Genomic DNA, 22205 nt, shown 5'->3' on the forward strand with positions numbered 1-22205 from the left:
AAACAATAACTGAAAGCAAAGAATAACTAGACAAGAATGTATTTCAAATCTAAAGGTAGAAGACAATGACTTCAGTAGGGACCAACTTGACACTTTTTGAAAGTTTAGGTATTGCAGTGACATGTTTCAAAGTTTGGGTACTAACTTGACACTACCCCCAAAGTTTAGGGTACTAAAGTGGAATTTAAGAACATTGTAAAACTGGTCAATGAGAAAAAGATACTCATCGTCAAATAACAAATTTCCTAAGCTTATTTACCATAAACCAATGGGGTCCAAGTCTAAACAAACTCAGCCATTTCCATTATTTCATTGCAAAGAAAGAGTGCACATGCTACTAAAAATTTGTTGAGCTATATTGCTTCTCCTATTTTTACAGTGGAAAATTTGTTCTCCTTTTACATTGAAACAGATGCACATCAGGGCTGCTGGCGCCCCTACGCAAGTAGCAGAATAGCCTAAGACTTGGATGTGACAGTATTTGGCATCGATGCCGTTTTCTAAGAAAACGACACCACATCAATGCCACGTAAAAAAAGGGGGTGTTCTAGAAAACAGTCTTATTTGACATCATTTTTCCAGAAAAAACATTGCTCCAAACTATACATTGGAAATCGGGAAAGTGTGGTCTGAAGAAATGTCAAATTCAACGTTTTCTTAGAAAACATCCTATTGCTGCCAGTGGTGCAATGATGTGGCATCATCTTGGCCGTTGGATAATATAGACCAGTGTTGAAAACAGTTATACAACATTGGTACCAAACAAAACCAGCCTATGCGGCAGCATTGATGCCAAATAGAAAAAAGGAACCGTTTTCTCAAGAAATGGTACAATAGGCCCTATACAGCACCGTTTTCTCAGAAAACATCTCTGAAGCAACGGCATCATGCCAAATACCTATGTTTGGGAGCTCTTCTTTGCTGTTTAAAAGTAAAAGCATTCCGCAATAGAAAGTAGAAAAATCCGAAGAAAAGCTCTTTGTAATTACAGAGGCGATTATAGTGAAAAAAAAAAGTCATTAGTCATTACAATGGGAGAATCTGAGTTAATGCCATTCTTCTATTTGGAAAGTACAGGTATGAGCCTATAACTGACATTTCATTTTATATGCAAATAGTTACAGCTCTTTCTATTAATTGCCCACAGAAAAGGAGTGAAGGAAAAATAAATGGAAAACAGATTTGATCATGGAAATTCCAATTTCCAAATCATTTCAGAAATCAGTTGGTCGTCACGGTCATCTTATCGAGTTCCTACTTGTTCAGCTTCCAAAGGACTTCTGACTTAATATTCGACTTAATGTTCGGACAATTCCACTTCTTGGCCTTTGAACTGATTGAGATCCGTTGGTTGACTGACTTCCGCCATTTGCCTTGGCAAGTTCTTCAGATAGGGTACAAAGATTATCGAAGCGTCCCCGGAATGGTGGATACTTTGAGATGGACTTTGTAATCCCTCGGAGCCTTCGCACAGAGAAGGAAAATACAAAGACAGAACAGATATTAGAAGAATGTAAAGACACACTAAAGCTTTTTGAAAAAAATAAAAAACATATATTCCATATTTTTACCTTCGAGCAAATCCATCTAGTTTACCCCTTTTCAGCTCAGATTCTGGTGGTGTCACTAGATTTGAATTCTTCAATCTCTGAGGATCCCCGCTCAAGAGAACGGATTTGCAAAGGTAGTTCTCTTCAGCTTCTGAAAGCTTTGCAGCTTTTATCTGATCTTTCAAGATCAGTAAAGGGTTAAGGAACCAATCAAAGAAGGCATCTTTGGGTCTATTTTCCCTAGTTATTTCAGTCTCATAATTGCCTGGAAGAATTTAACAATAATGTAAAAAATACTATTTTCATGGCAGTTATCGAGGAATAAGAATGTGATATATGCAAAGGACCTCTTGAAGTTATTCAAACAATAATACAGTATGGTGCTGCTACTGCTGCACACATTTGGGAGCCATACCTACAGAGAAACTAGTGGCGCCCCATATTTTTCTTTAGTTTACTACTGGCTTTCCTAGATTTGGTATTAGATTCATTAAAAAGCAGGGGCACTCTTCAAGGCCATCAATGAAATCAGCACTTCTCCCCTGGAATGAGATAAATTCATTTTAGTCATTCATTGTATTTGAGATTACAATATTTATTTGAAAACAGATTTACTTCAGTAATGCCAATTAAAATCAGAATAAGGTCATTCCAAGGTTTTAACACCTAAGGCTGTTGAATTTTGAGATTCCATTTCACTTTTCGGCACATATTGAATTTTGACCCAAAATAATAAACAATTAGGACAAAAAGAAGATAATAGAAAGGAAACAGGAGAAAGGAGAAAAACAGGAAGGAGAAAAGGAGAGGTCTGAAAACTTCGTTTCTGCAATCTTTGTATATGATATTTTACAGGGGGGGGGGGCTTCTTCCAATGTATGCCAAACTAATAAATTATGGATCAAAAGATGTATGAAAAAATAACACAAAATGATCTCATTAGACATCATATTCACTGTATTCTATTAAGTATGTTCTATCTTCCTATATAATAAATTTTGTTCTCTTTTGGACCGATCATTCACAAACCTCATCTCCAGAAATCATCTTATTTCTTCACTTCATCAACCAAATCACATCCTTTTTTTTTCTATTGAGTCACCATGAGAAAGTTACATCACCACCAAAAGCTCCAGTAGCCAGACTATTAGAAGGATATGCAAAACTGTAACTTATAGTCCCAGAATTCCAGATGGTTCAAATTAGTTTACCTACGTGGACTTACTTCTTGACATCTGGAATGTTCCCTGACATTGTATATATTTCCATTGTCTTCCATATGCCAATATATGAAGTTTTTCTTCAACAAGTTAGTTTCATTTTCTGTTGTGCGGTTGGTCTTCTGTTATGGTATCAGAGTGGTAGATCCATCCCACCTGTTTTCCCTATTTTCTTCTCTCGTTTTTTTCTGTGTTCTTTAATGGCGAATACCAACACAACCACCATGGCCGAGAGCGATCCAAGGTCTCCTTACTTTCTTCATCCATCGGACAATCCAGGGGCGGTGCTTGTTTCAGTGCCACTCACCGGCGACAAATATTCAACTTGGAGGCGTGCAATGAAGAATGCTCTCCAGGCAAAAAACAAATTCTCCTTTGTAGATGGAAGTCTGCAGTGTCCAGATTTGACCTCCGGTGATCGTCTGGCTTGGGTGAAATGCAATTCCATGGTGATCGGCTGGCTGTTTAATTCTGTGACCCGAGATCTCCATGAAAGTATAGCATACGTTGAGACAGTTGAAGAAATCTGGAAAGACCTTGAGGATCGGTATTCACAGGGCAACGTTCCGAGAATCAAGGTTCAATGAATGTAGCTGCATATTTTGCAAAACTGAAGGGACTATGGGATGAGATGTATGCCCTCATTCCTGCACCTATCTGCGTTTGTGGCGTGGCCAAAGATTATGTGGCAGAAAGAGAACGGGAAAAATTGCATCAGTTTCTCATGGGATTGAATGACAACTTCAATTCTATTCGATCCAACATACTGGCTACCAAATCAGTTCCTGGAATCAATCGTGCTTATGCGCTGATCATCCAAGAAGAACGACATCAATCGGCAGCTTCGCATTGTACTGTTCAAAATCTTGAGGCTGAGCCATGGCCGTCCAGTCCAAATCAGGATATCACATGCAAGATCCTAATTCTCAGTCTCGCAGCAAACTCTATTGTGATCACTGCAAAAAGAAAGGTCACACTAGGGACCGATGCTTCGAACTAGAGGGTTATCCCCCAAATTGGGATCGTAACAGGTCAAACAGATCCAAGAAACAAAATATGCTACCTACTGCGGCACATGTTTCTACAACCACAGACAATCTTGCTCCTATCTTTACACTGGATCAGTATAATCAGCTGTTGTCGCTCATTGGTCAAGGCAAGCTGCAAGCTAACACTACTAATCTTGCTGGTACTGTCACTCATACCTCATCATCTTTAAATTCCATACACTAGATACTTGACAGTGGAGCATCAGACCACATGTCACCCTCCAATGTTAATCTCACTGCATGCTACTCCATAAATTCACCAAAGTTTGTTAGTTTGCCTGATGGATCCACATTACCTATAACACATCAAGGTTCTTGCAAGATCACACCTCAGCTCACTATAGATCACATTCTTTGTGTTCCTGATTTCCACTGCAATCTACTTTCAGTCAGCAAATTAACCTCCCAACTGAATTGTGCAGTTACTTTCTACCCTGATTTCTGTATTTTATAGGACCTAGTCTCGAGGAAGGAGATTGGGAGGGGTAAGATGTGGAATGGAATATACTACCTTCACCCACCATCCACCTCACCATCCGACTCAATTCATAACTCCACCACTGACATTACTCCACCATTGACATACATGCTATGGCATCAACGCTTAGGGCATGTATCCTCTCCTCGGGTCAACACCGTTTCTGGTCATTCTCCCAGTGATGCAGACCGGAGTTGTGAAATTTGCCACAAGGCAAAACTTACTAGACTTCCATTTCCAATTAGTACTATTCAGTCTATAGTACCTTTTGAATTGTTACATTGTGATATTTGGGGTGGATATAAAACGCCCTCCCATAGTGGGGCACATTACTTTCTCACTATAGTGGATGATTGTACTCGCAACACATGGGTTTACCTGATGAAACATAAGGTAGATACTCTGGATTTCTTGGTCTCATTTTTTCACATGGTTAAGACACAACATAATGCTACTGTGAAGTACATCAGATTAGATAATGGGTCTGGATTCTTGTCTGGACCCATGCAACAATTTTATTTACAAGCAAGGATCATACATCAACGATCTTGTGTTGACACGCCCCAACAGAATGGTGTTGCGGAACACAAACATCGACACTTGTTGAAGTAGCCTGTGCTTTCAAATTTCAAGCCAATCTTCCAATCACTTTTTGGGGCAAGTGTATACTTACAGCAACCTACATCATAAACTACACCCCGACACCCAAACTTCAAGGAAAATCTCCAGTTGAAGTTTTGCTCAACAGATCTCCTTCTTATTCCCACTTAAAGCTTTTTGGGTGTTTATGTTTTGCTCGGGTAGCTCCACCAACTCATGATAAATTTTTGCCACACGAGCCCGAAAGTGCATATTTGTGGGATACCCATATGCCCAAAAAGGATACCGCCTATATGATCTAGAGTCCAAAACCATATTCGTATCTAGAAATGTGATTTTTTATGAAACCCAATTTCCTTTTAAGGACTGCCACCCAAATCCAATTCAGCCTGTTCCCTCACCTGTTATTCCTTAACCCCAAGAGGATGTTGAATCCACTATCATTTCACAACACTCCCATCATGATGCTCCACCTGACCATACCATAGATCAACAACCTTGGCCGTCTCGTTCTAGGCGAGCACCATCCCATTTAAAGGACTACATTTGCTCTATACCCCCATCTTTGCAACAGCAGTCCCATGCCCTCACATCATCGTTGATTGAACCCAAGAATTATACAGAAGCATCTCAAGATCCAAAGTGGCAACAAACCATGGCCAAAGAAATTGAAGCTCTTGAGCGAAACAACATTTGGTGCATTGTTGATCTCCCACAAGGAAAAAGAGCCATTGGTTCAAAATGGATTTACAAAATCAAACTGAAACCTGATGGTACTGTTGATCGCTACAAGGCCCGCCTAGTGACCCGTGGATATACTCAAATTGAGGGGTTGGAATATCATGACACTTTTGCCCCTGTTGCCAAACTGGTAACCATGTGTTGCTTGTTAGCAGTTGTGGCAGCTTGAGGTTGGTCTCTTCACCAACTTGATGTCAACAATGCCTTCTTAAATGGTGATCTTCATGAGGAAGTCTATATGCGCATCTCACAAGGATTTGATAAAAATAAGCCACACAAAGTTTGTCACCTACAAAAGTCCCTATACGGGCTCAAGCAATCGTCAAGGATCTGGTTTGAAAAATTCACTCTTGCCCTACAAGAATATGGCTTCTCACAATCCAAAGCTGACTATTCACTATTCACACTGCAGAAATCAGATACCTTTATAGCAGTTTTGGTGTATGTTGATGATCTTATAATCACTAGTACTCATGAGTCATGCATTCAAGAGCTGAAGGATTATCTACACTCATGCTTCATTCTCAAAGATTTGGGCCCTCTCTCTTATTTTTTGGGCATTGAGGTTCAAAGATCTACATCGGGAATTTCCTGAGTCAACAGAAGTACATTCATGATATTCTACAGGAAACAAACATGCTTAACTATAGGCCTACTAAAATACCCATGGAGCAATTATCACCACTCCATGATGACTCCAGCCCATTACTTCAAGATCCTGGACAGTATAGAAGACTTGTGGGCCGACTTGTCTACTTACAAGTCACTAGACCAGAACTAAGCTTTGCAGTCAATACTTTGAGCCAGTTCCTTCACAAACCTCGGCAAGTGCACATGGATGCAGCTTTACAAGTCCTACGGTACTTGCAAGCCACAACATCTCATGGGCTATTTCTACCATCTACTTCTGACCTCACCCTCAAAGCTTTCTACGATTCTGACTGGGCCTCATGTCCCACTACCCGACGATCAACCACAGGCTATATTCCCATGCTAGGAGGATCTCTTCTATCTTGGAAAAGTAAAAAGCAGAGCGTGGTGTCTCGGTCATCTGAAGAGGCAGAGTATTGTGCAATGGTCGTAACTACTTCAGAGTTATTGTGGCTCAAGCATCTCCTCCACGATCTTGGAATCACCATCAAAGGTCCTATGCATCTCTACTGTGACAGTCAAGTGGCTCTCCACATCGCTAACAATCCTGTATATCATGAACGAACCAAGCACATCGAAATCAACTGTCACTTCATTCGCCAGCACATTGCAAATAACACAATTGCTACTGATCATATTTCCAGCAAAGATCAGCCGGCAGACCTCACCAAACCTATGGGGCCTCTTCCATTTTCTACACTAGTAAGCAAGTTGGGCATCCAACCTACCCCTGCTCCAACTTGGGGGGTATTAGAAGGATATGCAAAACTGTAACTTTATAGTCCCAGAATTCCAGATGGTTCGAATTAGTTTACCCACGTGGACTTACTTCTTGACATCTGGAATGTTCCCTGACATCTTCAACGAGTTAGTTTCATTTTCTGTTGCGCGGTTGGTCTTCTGTTACAGACTTCTTGCTGCTGAACCCTTCAAAATACAATTTGAACCAATTACCCCCAATAGTCCAATTCCAGAAGACATGTTGTCTTGAAGACATTTCAAAGTTTGAGAAAACCTTCAAGGATCTTCAGAAAAAAGTATGAAAGGGGGAGATAGATATATAAGAAAATATTAGAATAATATTTTAGTTCTACATCAACCATTTGTAAAGGCATTCTAAAGGCTCTTTTGCTACATAAAGGCCTAGATTATTACTTGACACAGTTTTAGTTTTAGGCGGTAAGGAACCTTAAAACTTTGCCAATAACATTTTTCTCTTATATTTTGATAGACAATTTCTAAAATCTTTATAAGTTTAGGATTATTTTTCTTCCTCATTCTGATAGTTTTCCAGATTGGGTACATAAGTAGAAAAGAAGAGTCTACTCACTTAGCAATATACCATCTGAGTTGGCCTTGGCAGAACGGAGAAGTGTTTGAAGGATGCAATAAGCAGGCAGACCAACGCTTATCACACTGATGTCACCTCTGCTAGACTTAGATTCTTCCATATCTTCGGGTATTATTAGTCCTTCATCAACTAGAATCTCCCTATGCCGCGTACATTCCTTAAATAAGCCACCCAGAAACTACATGTGAACAGTTTCAGTTAATGCATCATGACATTATTTTTCTATCTCCGGTAAGCTATATATAATTCTTTCTAGGTGGTGTGGGAAGAAGGAAGGTGCCCCAGTAGTGAGGCAGAGAAAAGTAACTGAGCTGCAGGTTCTGTAGCACAGCTATTCTCAATTCAGAGTTAGTCAGCCGTGCAACTCAGCAGCTTTTGCTCATGCATCACATGACAGTGAATAGTTTAACTGCCAAAAATGTCTGATCCTTTCTGTTGCATAAAATATGACTTGTATGAGAGACTTGGCACAACTGACAGACAGGTAAACCAAGCGAATCAGATAAGCTAATGCCTCCTGGTATTCAAAAAAAAAAAAAAAAACAGAATATGAAAATTTCTGGCACATTCTTTCGAAAAAATTTCTTTTATTTGGTGCATACTTTCCAAAAATAAAGCTAAGGTATATTGTCTGAGAATCATTAACCCATTAAGGTATAATTTTTAGATGAAAAAGAACAAGATACCTCAAGTGGATTCAACTCAGTAATAGAGTTCTTGATTGAGATGCAACGTGAAGGAGGATTTCGGAAAGAGTTAAGCCTTGAGAAAGAAGTGGCATGAGAGATGGGACGTGACTGGGGTCCCCTTCGGTACTTAGGCCTGATAATTGAGAAGCAGCTTGTCAAATTAAACATACCCAACATAAATAACAAATATTAACACTAAAATACTGGAGTGAAACACAAGAGCACCTAGGAAAACAGGACCCTTCTGGCATGCCAAGCACATCATTGCTGTACTCATCGAAAATAGACAGAGATGAGATGATATAGCGAAGGCCCAAATATATGGATGACTCCTATAGTCCAAAATCTCATAACAGAAGAGTCAATTCCATGGTTAAGATGAATAACAAATGAAAGCAAATAAAGATTCTCTGTGATATGACATACGAGAAATTGTGCAATGAAGGACCAATTAATGACCTGAGTAAAAAATTGAAACAAAACAGCTCTTCCCACTTCTGAAAGAAGTTCACATCTCCTGGGATCCACCCAAGTTGAGCCAAGGTGGATGGGTTTTCTCTAGTTATGTTGAGTTAATGAGTAGATGCCATGGAAACAATCTAATTCATTTGCCCCGTTTAATTTTATTAGAAAAACATCCTTCCATTGCGAAGAATGTAAGATAGGAACCACTTTAGTTGTGGGCCAAGTTTCATTTGTCAAAAATGCTGAGATCAGGACCGAGTCTCCATGACCAATGGAACAACTAAAGAACAAAAATAGAAAAAAACCCTGGGATGTGCCCAAATACATAGATATTAAGACCATCAGAGAGCTTAAAGTAAAAACCTAATAGTCTATGATCACATTATTGGCTTGTTGTTTGGGAAATTGGGCCAAAAATACAAACTATCAAGAAGTCTTATCATAGGAAACTATCTTTTTTTATTTGGACATGCAAATAATCTTATTTCCCACTCATCCTCCTAACATTCACACTTCTGCTACACTCATTTTTGGACAAGTTTTTTGACTATCCAAGCAGCATTCTCCTATCACATAGGACTTTTAGATGCACCCCTACATTTTGCCCATTCTGTTCTAATCCTATGGGCAACATAAACCTTAATCTCTCCCTTGTTATGGACTATTTTACCAAGTTAAGGAAAGAGGTCACATTGAGACATCTCTTGGTCTTCAATCATAATTATACCTTGATTTCCACTCTTATTATTATACCAGTAAATGTACATGGACGTTGCATGTGGCAATTTCAAATGATGATGATAACTATTATATTATTTTTTAGTGTTATTATCAAAACCTATGTAATAAAGACAAGTGAACAAAGCATTGTGTACTAATGGATTTGTTCCCTTTCAACCTAAATACCTAGTTTCAGATCTTCTTACTTATAGTTTATATCAATGATTTCAACTTGTGGTTAAATCCAATGGCTGGATTGATTGATCTGCTACTTAGAAAAATTCTGAGTATGTTACAACCCAAACCAAAAGTTGGATTGATTGACTTGTCACTCAGACAAATTTCTGAGTATGTTTCACCCAAACCAATTTGTTGCAAAAAACATTGTTTTGCTGAACAACCATATGACCTTACTGGTTCAACTATTGACCTTTTTGACCAGGTCAATAAGCCATGGGTAAGATTAATTTTTTTTTTTTTTATCAATATGGGTAAGACATCAATTCTTTTTTTTTTTTATCAATATGGATAAGACATTAGTTCTTTTTTTATCAATATGGGTAAGACATTAATTCTTTTTTTCTTTTTTGTATATTTAGCCATTTCCATATTTAATAACAATAATTTCCATTTTCAAAACATACTTTTGTTAAATATGAAGAATATATAATATTAAAGACATGCTAAAATTTTCTATACTTTTGTTTGCTTTTATTAATTTATGACATCACAAAATTGACTTGTTTGGGAGGGAATTGCAATTTGAATAATTTTTTAGAACATTAGTTTTTATCCCATGGTCAAATTAACTGGTTAAACTCAACCCATCACTTGACCAAGATTCTAGGTCTATTTACCACCAAACTACTTCCTTGTAAAAAGCCATTGACTTGGTTAACAACATGGTGACCAAGATAAATGAACAATTGAACAATTTTGACCCAACTAGTGGGGTCACAGGTTAGATATTAGTTTTTTTTCCTTAAATTTGTATCCATTCCCATCATTAATAAAAATTATTCTTATTTATTACATTTATTATTTTTAATATGATGAATATATAACATTAGAGATCTGTCCAAAATTTTCTACAAATTTCTATATTTTGTAGAACTTTATGAATTTCATCATCATCCATGCCTTATCCCAACTATATGGGGTTGGCTACATGAAATTTGTTTTGCCAATCTGTTCTATTTAAAGATAGAATTTTATGAATTTGTATTATCTAATAATTACCACTTCATGGGTTGACCCATTTAACCTTGATAGTTGTACCATTAACCCACGGCCTGGATGGAAAGAACTGTTTTGGTTTTTGGGTTGATTTTAAACTTTGCATTCTATTTTCATCATTAAAAAGAGTGATTTTTATTTTTACTCTTAACTTTTCTTTAATATTATGAATATATAACATTAGACATGTATCCAATTTTTTTTTCTACAAAATTTCTGTATTTTGTATTTCTATTTGTTTTAAATATTTATTACTTAATTATCACGGGTTGATGCATTAGACTTAGAAGATTGGACTTTTGACCCACCACCTAGATATAAAAATGATTTTATTTTCAGATTGGTTTTAAATTCTGTATTTCATTTACATAATTTAGAAAAACAATTCTTGTTTATCATATTTATTTTTCTTTAATATGATTAATATTAGAGATGTATGTTTTAAATTTTTTTGTATTTTTCTATTTCTAAAAAATTTATTTTTTTAACTATGATATCAATGGTTGGCCCATTTGACCCAAATGATTGAACCATTGGCCCATCACCTAGATAGGAAAATAGTTTCATTTCTAGTTGGTTTTTATATTTTGTATTCCATTTCCACCATTAATAAAAATGCTTTTTATTTGTCATATTTGTTTTTGTTTAATATGATGAATAAATAATATTAGAGATATGCCTAAAACTTCTACAAATTTTGTTTATTTTTTTGTAATTTTATCTATTTTTAAATTTTTATTATTTAATTATAGCATCAGGGTTAAACCCATTTGACCCAAATGGTTGAGCCGCTTACTCACCACTTAGGCGGTTTTGTTTTAGGGTCAAATTAGAAAAATATAGGTTTTTATACGATTAAAAATAATTGTGTGTGAATTTAATTAATGGAATTTAATGAGAAACAAACATACCTTAAACAATGAGAGAGAATGGGAGTTAATACTTGAATATAGGACTTAATTAAAGGGAACTGAATAAACTGAATAGCAACATCGAAATTATGCTTTTTGCCCTCACAATAGAGAGAGACTAAAAATAAAAAAGAGGGGTATTTTAGTTAAGAAAACGTCCAGAAATCTTAACCTCATTCATACCTTTTATAGTAAGATATAGATTTAAATTATGCGGTTTTGTTTCCAAGGCATTTTGTCCATAAATCTAATTTCGCATTTGACCCCTTCCTAGTTTCATCAATTAATACCATGTCATCAGCAATCTTGGATTGTCACTTCTAGTTATAAAATTTTTTAAATAAATTTCTCATACTTTCCTAGATATCCCTCGAACCCTAAGCTACTAGTGTTTTCACTATCCTACCTAAATGGTATTTTTACCCAACACCCATATTTTCATTGAATCTGAACCATTTGGAAACTTTTTAGGCACCCAAACCAACCCTACTTGCCCAAATTTCCTTCAGTAGTAAACCTTTCATCTCCTTTTGTTAGTTCCTAATCACTTAAAGCCTACATTTGCAGGACATCTACCCTGCTTTACATCACTCTACATTCTGCAGCAACTACCTAATCAGACAATGAAGAAATGAAGCAAGGACACTTAAAAGCTATGATGCCTCGATAGATAAGGAGATGGACACAGATACAGGAAACAAGGTTACAACTCTCCATTTTCTAAAATCCTAGACAGGAGCAAGGGTACAGGTATCCCATCTAATATGCTTAAATCATGCTTTTGTATCTAGTTTTTAAAGCTAAGTGTCATTTTTTAAGACTTGCCTCAACAAATTTATCTAATTTCTAACAAGTAAAGATTTTTTTATAGCATAATTTGTTAAAACATATCATTTTATATATTTTAAAAGTGTTAATGCTATTGTTTACATCTAGAAGTGTCCATGTAGTATCTGGTATTGTATCCAGTAAGTATCATGTCTGACATTGGTATGTTAGGCATGTAAAGTATCCAGGTATCATAGTTTAGAAACTCAAACATTGGGAATATGTCTGGATTGATGCATCTTTAAGAGGTGTACCAGGAAAGAATTAATCAATCGGAATTTAACCTGGTAAACGACAACAGCTGCATATGCACCTAAGAAGATACTTGATACCATTGATCCTAAAATGGCTCCAATAACTGCCAATGGCCATAGTAGGATTGCAAGCCCAGCAAATGGTACACATATGGTCTCCAAGAAAGGGCCTTCCCGACCTATAAGATCATGAAACAATTGGCGCCATCCCTTGAAAAGCATGTAAGGGCTCTTGTATAGGGCAACAACTGTGATCACTGGTAAGTCAACCATAAAACCAAGAACTCCAGCTAAAAGAGCACCTGGAAGATAAAGCAATCTACAAAACAATAAAGTGTGCATTACAGTTATGTAATTCATAACTGAAAATTTTATTGAAATACAAAGGAAAATATAAGACCACAGTGGGGGATCAAGCCAGACCCTTAACAAATAAAGACCATAATCAACCAGGAGATCTGACCCTGACAAAATTCAAGATTGATTTGACATGCTTGTGTATCAGATAGATCATAATTAATAACCAAATAAGGAAAATGCAGGAACAAAGACACTGTAGGAGAGATGTGCAGAATCATTTAGAGTTGGATAGCCTCAGCCAATCCCCTGCATGTGTGGCACACCAACCCTAATCTGTAGAGGATGGTTTCTTCCAATCCTCCTTTCCTGGCATTAGGATGGCATTTTTCAATCCTTTGGTCCAAGGGTTAAATAAATCCATGTCATGTGCCCCACGCTACATGGAGGCATGTAGGAGTTTGGAATCTCACATGGATACAAGGTGTCAGGAGCCTGGAAAAATAGGATTCAAAAACTCAGTGAGCAATACCATACGTCTTAAGATCTGTTTTTCTGTAATATATGCTTATCAATATTAATTAATGAAATAATTGTTTGAAAAGGGAGCAGATTATGTTTAGAAGAATAAATCGATAAAAATAGACTAAAAGGGCCATTACCCAATTATGATCCTGGTTATCCAGGGTCTTGGGAGGGGTAAATTGGACATGGACCTAACCTTAGGCATTTTTTTGCACACAGTTGGTTCTCTCATACATGAACCCGAGTTCTCATACCTGTTAGCCTGATATTTTACAAGTGGCCCCTAAACAGTTAGAACAACTTACAATGCACTGGTTAAGTCTACAGAATTCAAATTTAATGCTCAAATTTTATCCTGGGACTAAAGTTTTTTTAGTTGCATATTACAGATTCAGTAAGGAAAAGAAAAACACCCAGGTCTTATGCAGGAGTCATTTTCAGTAACCACACATGTAGATATGCAACCCATCCATATTCTCAATGAGTTTAACATATGATGGGCCTATTAAGGTGGTATGGAATATCATCAATCTACCAAGGTGAGTGGAGTGGAGCAATGAGTTGTCACAATGGCCTTTGAGAGCTTTTGTGATTACTTTATGTCATATCTTTTCAATAGACATCTTGATTTGAAATAATCTCAAGGTTGAACCATGGAGCATGCCCAATGAAATTAAGAACACAACCTGCTGTAAGATTGTAAAGTGTAAATAGCTTATACATGTCGAAAAGGCCCTAGGCATTGTGAAATATATTGTTCTCTAATCATTTGCTAAGTTTGTGTATGTGTGTATACGAGAGAGATGTACACTAAAATTTCATTCAGGAGTCACTGTTAATGTTCACATGTGTTGACACAATGCATTTTCCAATAAGTCCATGTAACATAAGATAGGACTAGAAGGACAGAATGAAGTATCACCAATTTGCCAAATTGAGAGGAGAAATGAGTTGCCAGAGGGGCTGTCCTGAGAGGTCTAGTGAATACTCCTAGGGGTGCAATCAAATTGAGCTTTAATTGAACAGTTCGGGCTCAAATTTGATTTATATATATATATGTGTGTGTGTGTGTGGGGGTGTATGTATGTATGTATGATCAGAACTAGAGCTTATTGAATATATAGTCGTGCCAGAATTAAACAGGAAAAGAATTCAAATCAAACTTGAACTCAAATTCGAATATAGGAGTATTTTAGTTGAACCGAGGCAAGACATGCTGAAGTTCAGCTCGGCTCAGCTCAATTGCACCCAAATTACTCCTCTCATTTGTTTGATAGACACCTTGATTTGAAAATACAACCTCAAGGTTGTGGAATGGAGCATACAAAAATATCAGAGTTTATAAATATCTTGTTCTCCACTCATTTCCTAAGCTTTGGGCATGCATATGAGAGAGAGAGAGAGGTGGACACTTCTGTTTATGATTCCTATTAACTTGTAGTTTTGTATTTGAACTTAGACTAGAAATGAACTGAGAATGCTACCATTAAATGCTCTTTTATTAAGGCAGGATAAATGCTAGAACATCCATCATGCAGAGGTACAAGTTTTTTTCACCACAGAAGTTGGATACTATAATGAGAGCACAAGTTTCTAATTAAAGGTAAGTAGTTTCATTGGCTAACAAGAGCATTGCCACATGGACCAGAAGAAAAGGAACTTTTGACAAATTAAAACACAAAACCTGATCTCATATGGTTTCCCATCAGGAGGTCCTTGAAGGTGGAGGTCATCCATAACTGAGAAATAGGAGTGAAAACAAACATTGGTAAGGTTCTTAACCACCATAAAGCTTTTCAGTACAGTGCTCCAAGTTCCATCCTATAAATGTAATGAAATGAAATGTGTCAATTAGGGAATGGGACTAAACATGGTAAATGATTACTAAGAAACACGATTGATCTTCTCAACATACAATAATACAGTGGACAAATTTATCTGTTTTCCCTTCTCCAACAGCTTTAAAGGTGGCAAAAAGTGGTTGCAGAAAGCCATAGCCTGCGCCTGCTAGGATACTCCCAACAATGCCAAAAAGTGGCCACAGAATCAAGAGAACAGGAAGACATGCACAAAGGACAAGCTTCAAAACTGGCCCAAGTTTTTTGGTTCTGCCTTAAAGAGAATACTAGCAAATCAATGAAAATGAGAAGGAAGGCAACTGCAAGATATAAAAAAAAGAGCAAGCAAGCAAGGTGATAAAACACTAAAGGGTTAGAGTAAAGTACATTGCAATGCAATAATATGTCCAGATACTGTGCACTAGCCATAGTCCCAAAATGACCGCTGTGTTTCCAATTGTGATTATTAGGCAAATCAATGGGCAGAAAATGGCACCTGTGCAAGAATGAATAAATAAGTAAAAACCATACTAGATATATTGTCATCTTTGAAAATCAACCTGATGTACAGACTATAGAAAAATGAAGCCTCTGACTGGATCTTATTAAGTATTCTCATTGTCTTCAACTGCCAATCATAAGCCTGGATAAGAAAGGAGGGTTGTCACAGGTTGGTGATCAACATAAAACTTTTGCAAAACTCTTATGGACGTGGATCCTGAACCATCATTGTTTTGAGATCATGATAGCCCATTTTGAAAAGTAACACACAAATAATAAAACTACAAACTATGGTAAGCAAGGAAGTTAGTGCAAGAGACAAAAATGTGATTGGCAACTTGGAATCTAGGAATGTTAACAAATAAGGTCATGGAATTAGTAAAGGATTGGTCTCCACCATCAGCACACTGTTGGAAGCCAAACTTTGATGGTTGTAGCATTGGAGGCCCAGGACCTGCAGGCATTGGTGGGGTTATAAGAAATATGAATGGGGAGTTCATTGCTATCTTCTCAGGACCAATAGGAGTTGCAGATTCTACAATAGCAGAATTGAAGACCTTACTTCAAGGACTAAAGATCTGTAAAAGGATGAGTTTGGGCAGCATTTTGGTGGAAGGCTATTCCCAGATGGAGATGTAAGGCACAGTGCAACATGACATAATTTTACAGAGGCTAAACAATTGGCCAGAGAACTGAGTGTGGTTTGGAGCTGGACTTATAGATCAGCAAACAGTGTAACTGACTAACCTGCAAAACAAGAAGGCAATAGGGATGATTTGTACTGGGGAGTGAGTAATATTACTTTTGTAAATACAGTTAAGGGTTCAGGGTTGGGTAGCTGAGGCTAGCCTAAATCTTGTAATTACTCTTTATATATTACTTTTAACCAATGGATATAATTTTAATGTTGCCTATCAGAAAAAAGAAAAGGTTGAGCACAGGACAATATAGTTTTAATGTTGCCTATCAAAACAAACACTCATTTTTCAAATAGTGATTCTTTGTAGCAGAATTCTGACCAAACAAGGCCATTACCCAGAGTTGGTCCCAGCCATCTGGGGTCTTGGGAGAGTAGAGTGGGTAAAGTCCTAGCTTTTGGATTTTTTCCCCCACTAAGTGGTTACCCTCAGACTCGAGTTGAGCCTGTATTATCATGCTTGCCAGCCCAAGAATTTACCATTACACCAAATAATTCTAACCAAACATATGTTGACCTAATTTAGGAACATTTAAGATGGTGCACTGATTGGTATTAAACAGTGAGAGACATTAGAATTTGTAATTGCAAATGGAGTTTCCATAGTATGTGATATTTGTGGATGACAGAGTATTAATTGACAACATTAGGGTGGGGTTTAATGTATAAATAGAACTATAATCAAAAGTAAAGGTTTTAAGATATGTACAACTCAAACAGTATATATAATAACATGAATGAGAATTAATATATAATTAGGCCATGTTGGGTGCAACTCTCATTCTTGTTCATTCTTTCCAATAATAAAATTATAGAATGAACAAAATGGATAGAAATGGGCAGAATGAGAAAATAGTGCTATGAACCAAACACCTTTTTTTTTTCAAAAAAAAAAAATAATTCTTTTTGTGGCAAGAATGAGAATAAATTTTGAATGCATTTGGTTACAAGTTTCAATTTTTATTCTTTTTTCTTTCACCAACCAAAATAATAATATAAGTATACATATTAGCAAATATATAGTGAAAACATGAAAGCCTATGCCAACAAAACACAAATCAACCATGTTGGCCCCACATCAATAACACAAAATATGAATAAGAAAATAAAAAAGCTTTTGCATTTGGTTGCATAGAGAAAATATAAAAGTAAATTTAAAACTAATTGCTGAATTGAGTAGGTAGTTATGCAAATGAAGAAAAGAACTTGCAACTTCTAAATAGAAATGGAATCTAAAAATAGTAAAATTAAAAAAAATAATAATAACATGAAGAATATAAAATGTCTAACAACTTTATCAAATTGATAATAGTATATTGAATAAAGATAATATATTAAGAAAGTTATAAAATATAATAAAATATCATATAATCGTGCCCCATGTTGGCTCATGTTCATTCTCCACAGAAGCTCTGTGCTGGCGGTGATAAACCGCCTTACTAGGCATCGAAACCGTCGGTATAGATTTTGATGGGCAGGTGGCCGGCTGTAGTAGCCGATGGACGGTTGAGAGAAAGAGCAAAGTACTACTTTACACTAGTACCTTCCGAGCAAAGAGCAAAATCTGCATACCCAAGACTCGAAAACAAAAGAAACGACATTGGCCAAAAGATAAGTAGCAAGAAACCAAACAGAAAATCTATGGAGAAGAAAGCCGTTGAAAAAAATAAAAAGTACTAACCTTTAATGATGCCCAGGAGGAGAAGCCCGATGAAGAAGGGTAGAAAACGGAGAAAGCTCAATAAGGAAGCCAAGAACTCCTTAGGAGGCTCCATCTCTCCTCACCTAGATCTCCAAAATCACTTCAAACCCATTACAGAAACAGGGGAATGATGGACACGCGACAACTCGCAGTCTCTGTCTTGTTTTGCTCTCTCTCTCCCTCCGAAGCTACTCTCGTGATCGTGAGAGCAAAGGTCGAAGTGAGTGGGAAGAGTGTGGACCAAGGCAAGACAGTGAGATAGAGGAATGTTTACAGTTAAAGCAAGGCTAACTACAACTACAACTAAGAAGTCAGAACATTGTACGACGAACCCAGAAAAGAAGCTGACTAAGTAATTAACTGACGAGATTGAAGAAGGGATTAGGATAATTATTACAAAAGCCAAACAGTCAACGCCACTCGAATTCAAATGTTCTGGTCAACCAACAATGACAATGATTTTTTTTTTTTTTTTTGACGAGAGTAACAATGACAATGATTTGAACTTGGAACAAAAAATAAAAAAATCTTAGCAAGAACAAGATGGTGCAACCTTTTATGCCGATTTCTTGGTTACCCAATAAATAAATAAAGGCATTTGTCTCTTTTCAAATGGAGGTGAGCCATGAGCTGAGGCGGACAAAAAGAAAATGATTCCGGTTGCACACTCAGGCCTCAGCTGTGCTTCACTTGTTCTCCATCACCCATCCGTTCCGTCGCTTGCCTGACAGAAATTCGAGTTTGTGAGATTTGAGCTCTGATGGTGGCTTTTTATCGAAGTTAACACTAACAATGTTAAAATGCGAGAAATCCACTAATCCCTTTTCCACAAGCACAAGCAATGTTAACGTGAGAAGGGTTTGCCAGTCTTTCAGTCATCCAACAGTTTAGCCTGAGAACTGCTTTCGTGTCGAATTTATCCTCCAAAGATGTTCTCATCAGTCATCACGAGGATTCGGTTCTACTCAGAGACAGTGGTGGACTTTATCACTTTATGCGCTTACGTATAAAAATCAAAACCTGTAATTCTTGTGCTTCAACTCATGAGAAATAAGTTTTGGTTCATGATAATTACTAGTATATAATTATTTTCTTCTATTTTACTCAAAACTCAATGTGGAATTTAAAAAGAAGGGTAAATTACAAAGACCCCTGGCACTCAGCGACAATTATTCCCCTGAATTTTCATTTGTGACCAAGACCCCTTGAATTTTAATTTTGCGATAAATGCCATCATCATTATTTTATAGACCTCCAAACTACCTTTTTCTTATTTATTTGAATGATTTATAATTTGATTAATTTTTTATATATAACATTAAAACCCCCTCAGTTGTTTCGATAGATTTTTGTAGATTTTTTATTGGATTTAATATTCAAATTAAATGGTAGAGGTTTCTTTCTAATAGATATAAAATTATGGTTTCATTTGTTTTTTCTTGATTTATTAGAGAAATGAGTGGATAATGAATCCAATAAAAATTTTGCAAAGATCTATTAGAACAACCAAAAGGACTTCAATATTATATTTAGAAAATTAATGGAATCATAAAGTGCTCAAATAAATAAGAAAAGGGTAGTTTGGTTATTAAAAAATAAATAAATAAACAATTGAATGAGAATTTTTTTAAAGTTAGCTAACAGAAATGTAACGAAAGTTTTTCTTTTTTTCTTTTTTTTTTATTTGTTGCAAATGAAAGTTCAGGGGATCATGGGGTAGGAATAGAGCAACAAGGGTACAATTGAACTAAGATGAGCCAAATTTTGGCATGTGTTGACTTTGTTTGAATAAAATACTCCTATATTCAAGTTCAAGTTTGATTCAAACTCTGTTTTTCCAATTCAAGCTTGGTTAAACAAAATATTCAATAAGTTCGAGTTTAACTTGAAAGCTCGAAAAACTAATATACTTTTATAGTTATACTAATCAAGGCTAAGCTCGCGAGCTTTCAAGCTGAACATTTTTTTTATCAAATTTGAGATTGAATAACTAATCAAATTTTCCTTGGGATTCAAACTCAATCCAAACTTGATTAACATTGAGTTTGAATTGAGCCTAATCAAACCTAAGTCTAAACCGTTCGATTAAAACTTAATTCAATTGCAACCTTACAGAACCGGGTGCACGTGAGGTCCATTAAACTTATAGAGCTGAGTCAGCATTTGTACATGAGGGGGTGCCGAATGATCATTGGAGTACTTAGGTAATAGAATTTATTCCAAACGTGACCTTGTAGTCTCAAAGGTGATTCTGCACAACAAAATTTATACCAAATGGATCCTTACCTACTAAAGAAATGGATTATTTTTCTTAAAAAGCTAATGAAATTTTTAGCGTTGGTAGGATAATTCAAGCTACACTATGTGAATTTTAGCCCTTATGCCTATAAAATAAAGAAAACCTAGCTAATATAATAGGTAGAATCTTTTAGCAAGTTTCCTAATTCGATCCAATTAGAGAACCTTTTTCCATGCATATTAATATTATAAATAGAAAAAAAAAATAAATTCAGATATTTTTGGAGAAACATGGGAAACATAATATGATCCTACAACCATATAGAGTTGTGGTGGACATATTAAAAAAAATTACATCCCAGTTTACTCCAGTAGCTACTAATAAGCCGCCTCTAAGTTCAAACCATGTAATAATGATATATCAGAAATGTTTATATAGGTAAATTCTCATCCTGATAAGTGTGAAATTACAAATTTATTTGACGCTGAGAGAAGCTATTTTGTGAAACAGAAATGTTAAAGATTTTGAAGGTGTTTGGAATCGTGGACATTTATTCAATAAATGATGTTAGATAGATACCACTTCAACAATTCCTCTCTCATTTTCTTCCACATTGAGAATAGCAAAAGGTGACTTCAGTTTCTGTGCACTCCTATTGTTTGGGGAAGTTATTTTTTTTTAAGCTTCCCCCAATGGTTAGACGTATTTTTACTGTTATGCTGATGTAGTGCCTAATAGCGCCTATTTGTCATAAACGGTTATAGTGATTACCTTTCTCGATTTTGCAAATAAATAAAGTATAAACATTAAATGAAAAAACCTAAATAAAACCAAATACATAAGATTTTTTTAGTGGTTAAATGAAAACTAATTCATTAAACAGAAAAAAAAAAACTTATAACAGAAGGAAATCGGAGTCCATGGAAGCATAAGTCCCCAGAGGTTTTGGCCCATTGAGCTAAAAAGTGAATAGACTTGGTAAAGGCATGAGGTTTATAAACAAACTTAACAATAAGAAAGGAATTTAAAGGGTCATAAATAAAATCAAACCACCTGGTTTTCCAAAAACCAAGGTGTTATACAACATTCCCTGTTCAACAAGTCCAAAATAGCTTTAGCATCTGACCATATGTTATACAACATTCCCTGTTCAATTTAGTATTAACAATTTGCTATTACTAATAACACTTCAAAACTTGGAGGTATTTTTAGATTAAAAAATTTCCTAATGTCATCAAATTCAATTGAGTATTAACAATTTAACAATTTCCTAATAACACTGAAAATTTACCATTACTAGAGCTTCTATTCAAACATACTTTATCTTGATCACCTCCAAAGGCATGACTATTAACAATTTTGCCCACAATAATAATTGGAAAGACTTGATTTAATTTAGTTCTATCCAGTTCTTAGAATTCTGATCCACAAAGTCTCAACTAACAAACATTCCTGGTTGTTAGTCATAGCTCTTAAAGGAAACTCAAAAGCATTAGTATTCATGACGCACGGAAAAGATCAAATATCTAAATTTGATTTCTAGCAAACATGCATACCCAATACCCAACTTAGGAAGAAAAAAAAAAATACTAAAGATTAGGTCTATATCTAATCCACCTTTTCCAAGACTCTGGATAACTCGGATCAACATTGCGTAATGGCT

General features: G+C 36.0%; 1 protein-coding gene across 6 annotated transcripts; it reads right to left on the reverse strand.

The window, feature by feature from the left end:
* Positions 1-1006: 1006 nt before the first annotated feature.
* On the reverse strand, positions 1007-20036 carry LOC104593004 (putative membrane protein At3g27390). Of its 6 annotated transcripts, none has more exons than XM_088901804.1 (11): positions 18857-19706; positions 18283-18491; positions 15791-15899; positions 15481-15673; positions 15250-15386; positions 12744-13062; positions 8555-8661; positions 8327-8462; positions 7620-7818; positions 1572-1815; positions 1007-1464 (listed from the first exon to the last, which is right to left on the reverse strand). In XM_088901804.1, exons 2-11 carry the CDS (start codon positions 18374-18376, stop codon positions 1263-1265), a joined length of 1740 nt encoding a protein of 579 aa, XP_088757930.1. In that variant the 5' UTR covers positions 18377-18491; positions 18857-19706; the 3' UTR covers positions 1007-1262. The 6 variants fall into 6 exon arrangements, with proteins under 6 accessions (XP_088757930.1, XP_088757929.1, XP_088757931.1 ...); XM_088901803.1 differs by having other exon boundaries at positions 18283-19027; positions 19095-19705; XM_088901805.1 differs by having other exon boundaries at positions 12774-13062; positions 18283-19027; positions 19095-19693.
* Between the last annotated feature and the right edge of the window lie 2169 nt (positions 20037-22205).

Source organism: Nelumbo nucifera, chromosome 3 (genome assembly GCF_055504915.1).
Source record: "Nelumbo nucifera cultivar China Antique chromosome 3, China Antique-T2T, whole genome shotgun sequence".
In the NCBI taxonomy this organism is placed as follows: domain Eukaryota; kingdom Viridiplantae; phylum Streptophyta; class Magnoliopsida; order Proteales; family Nelumbonaceae; genus Nelumbo; species Nelumbo nucifera.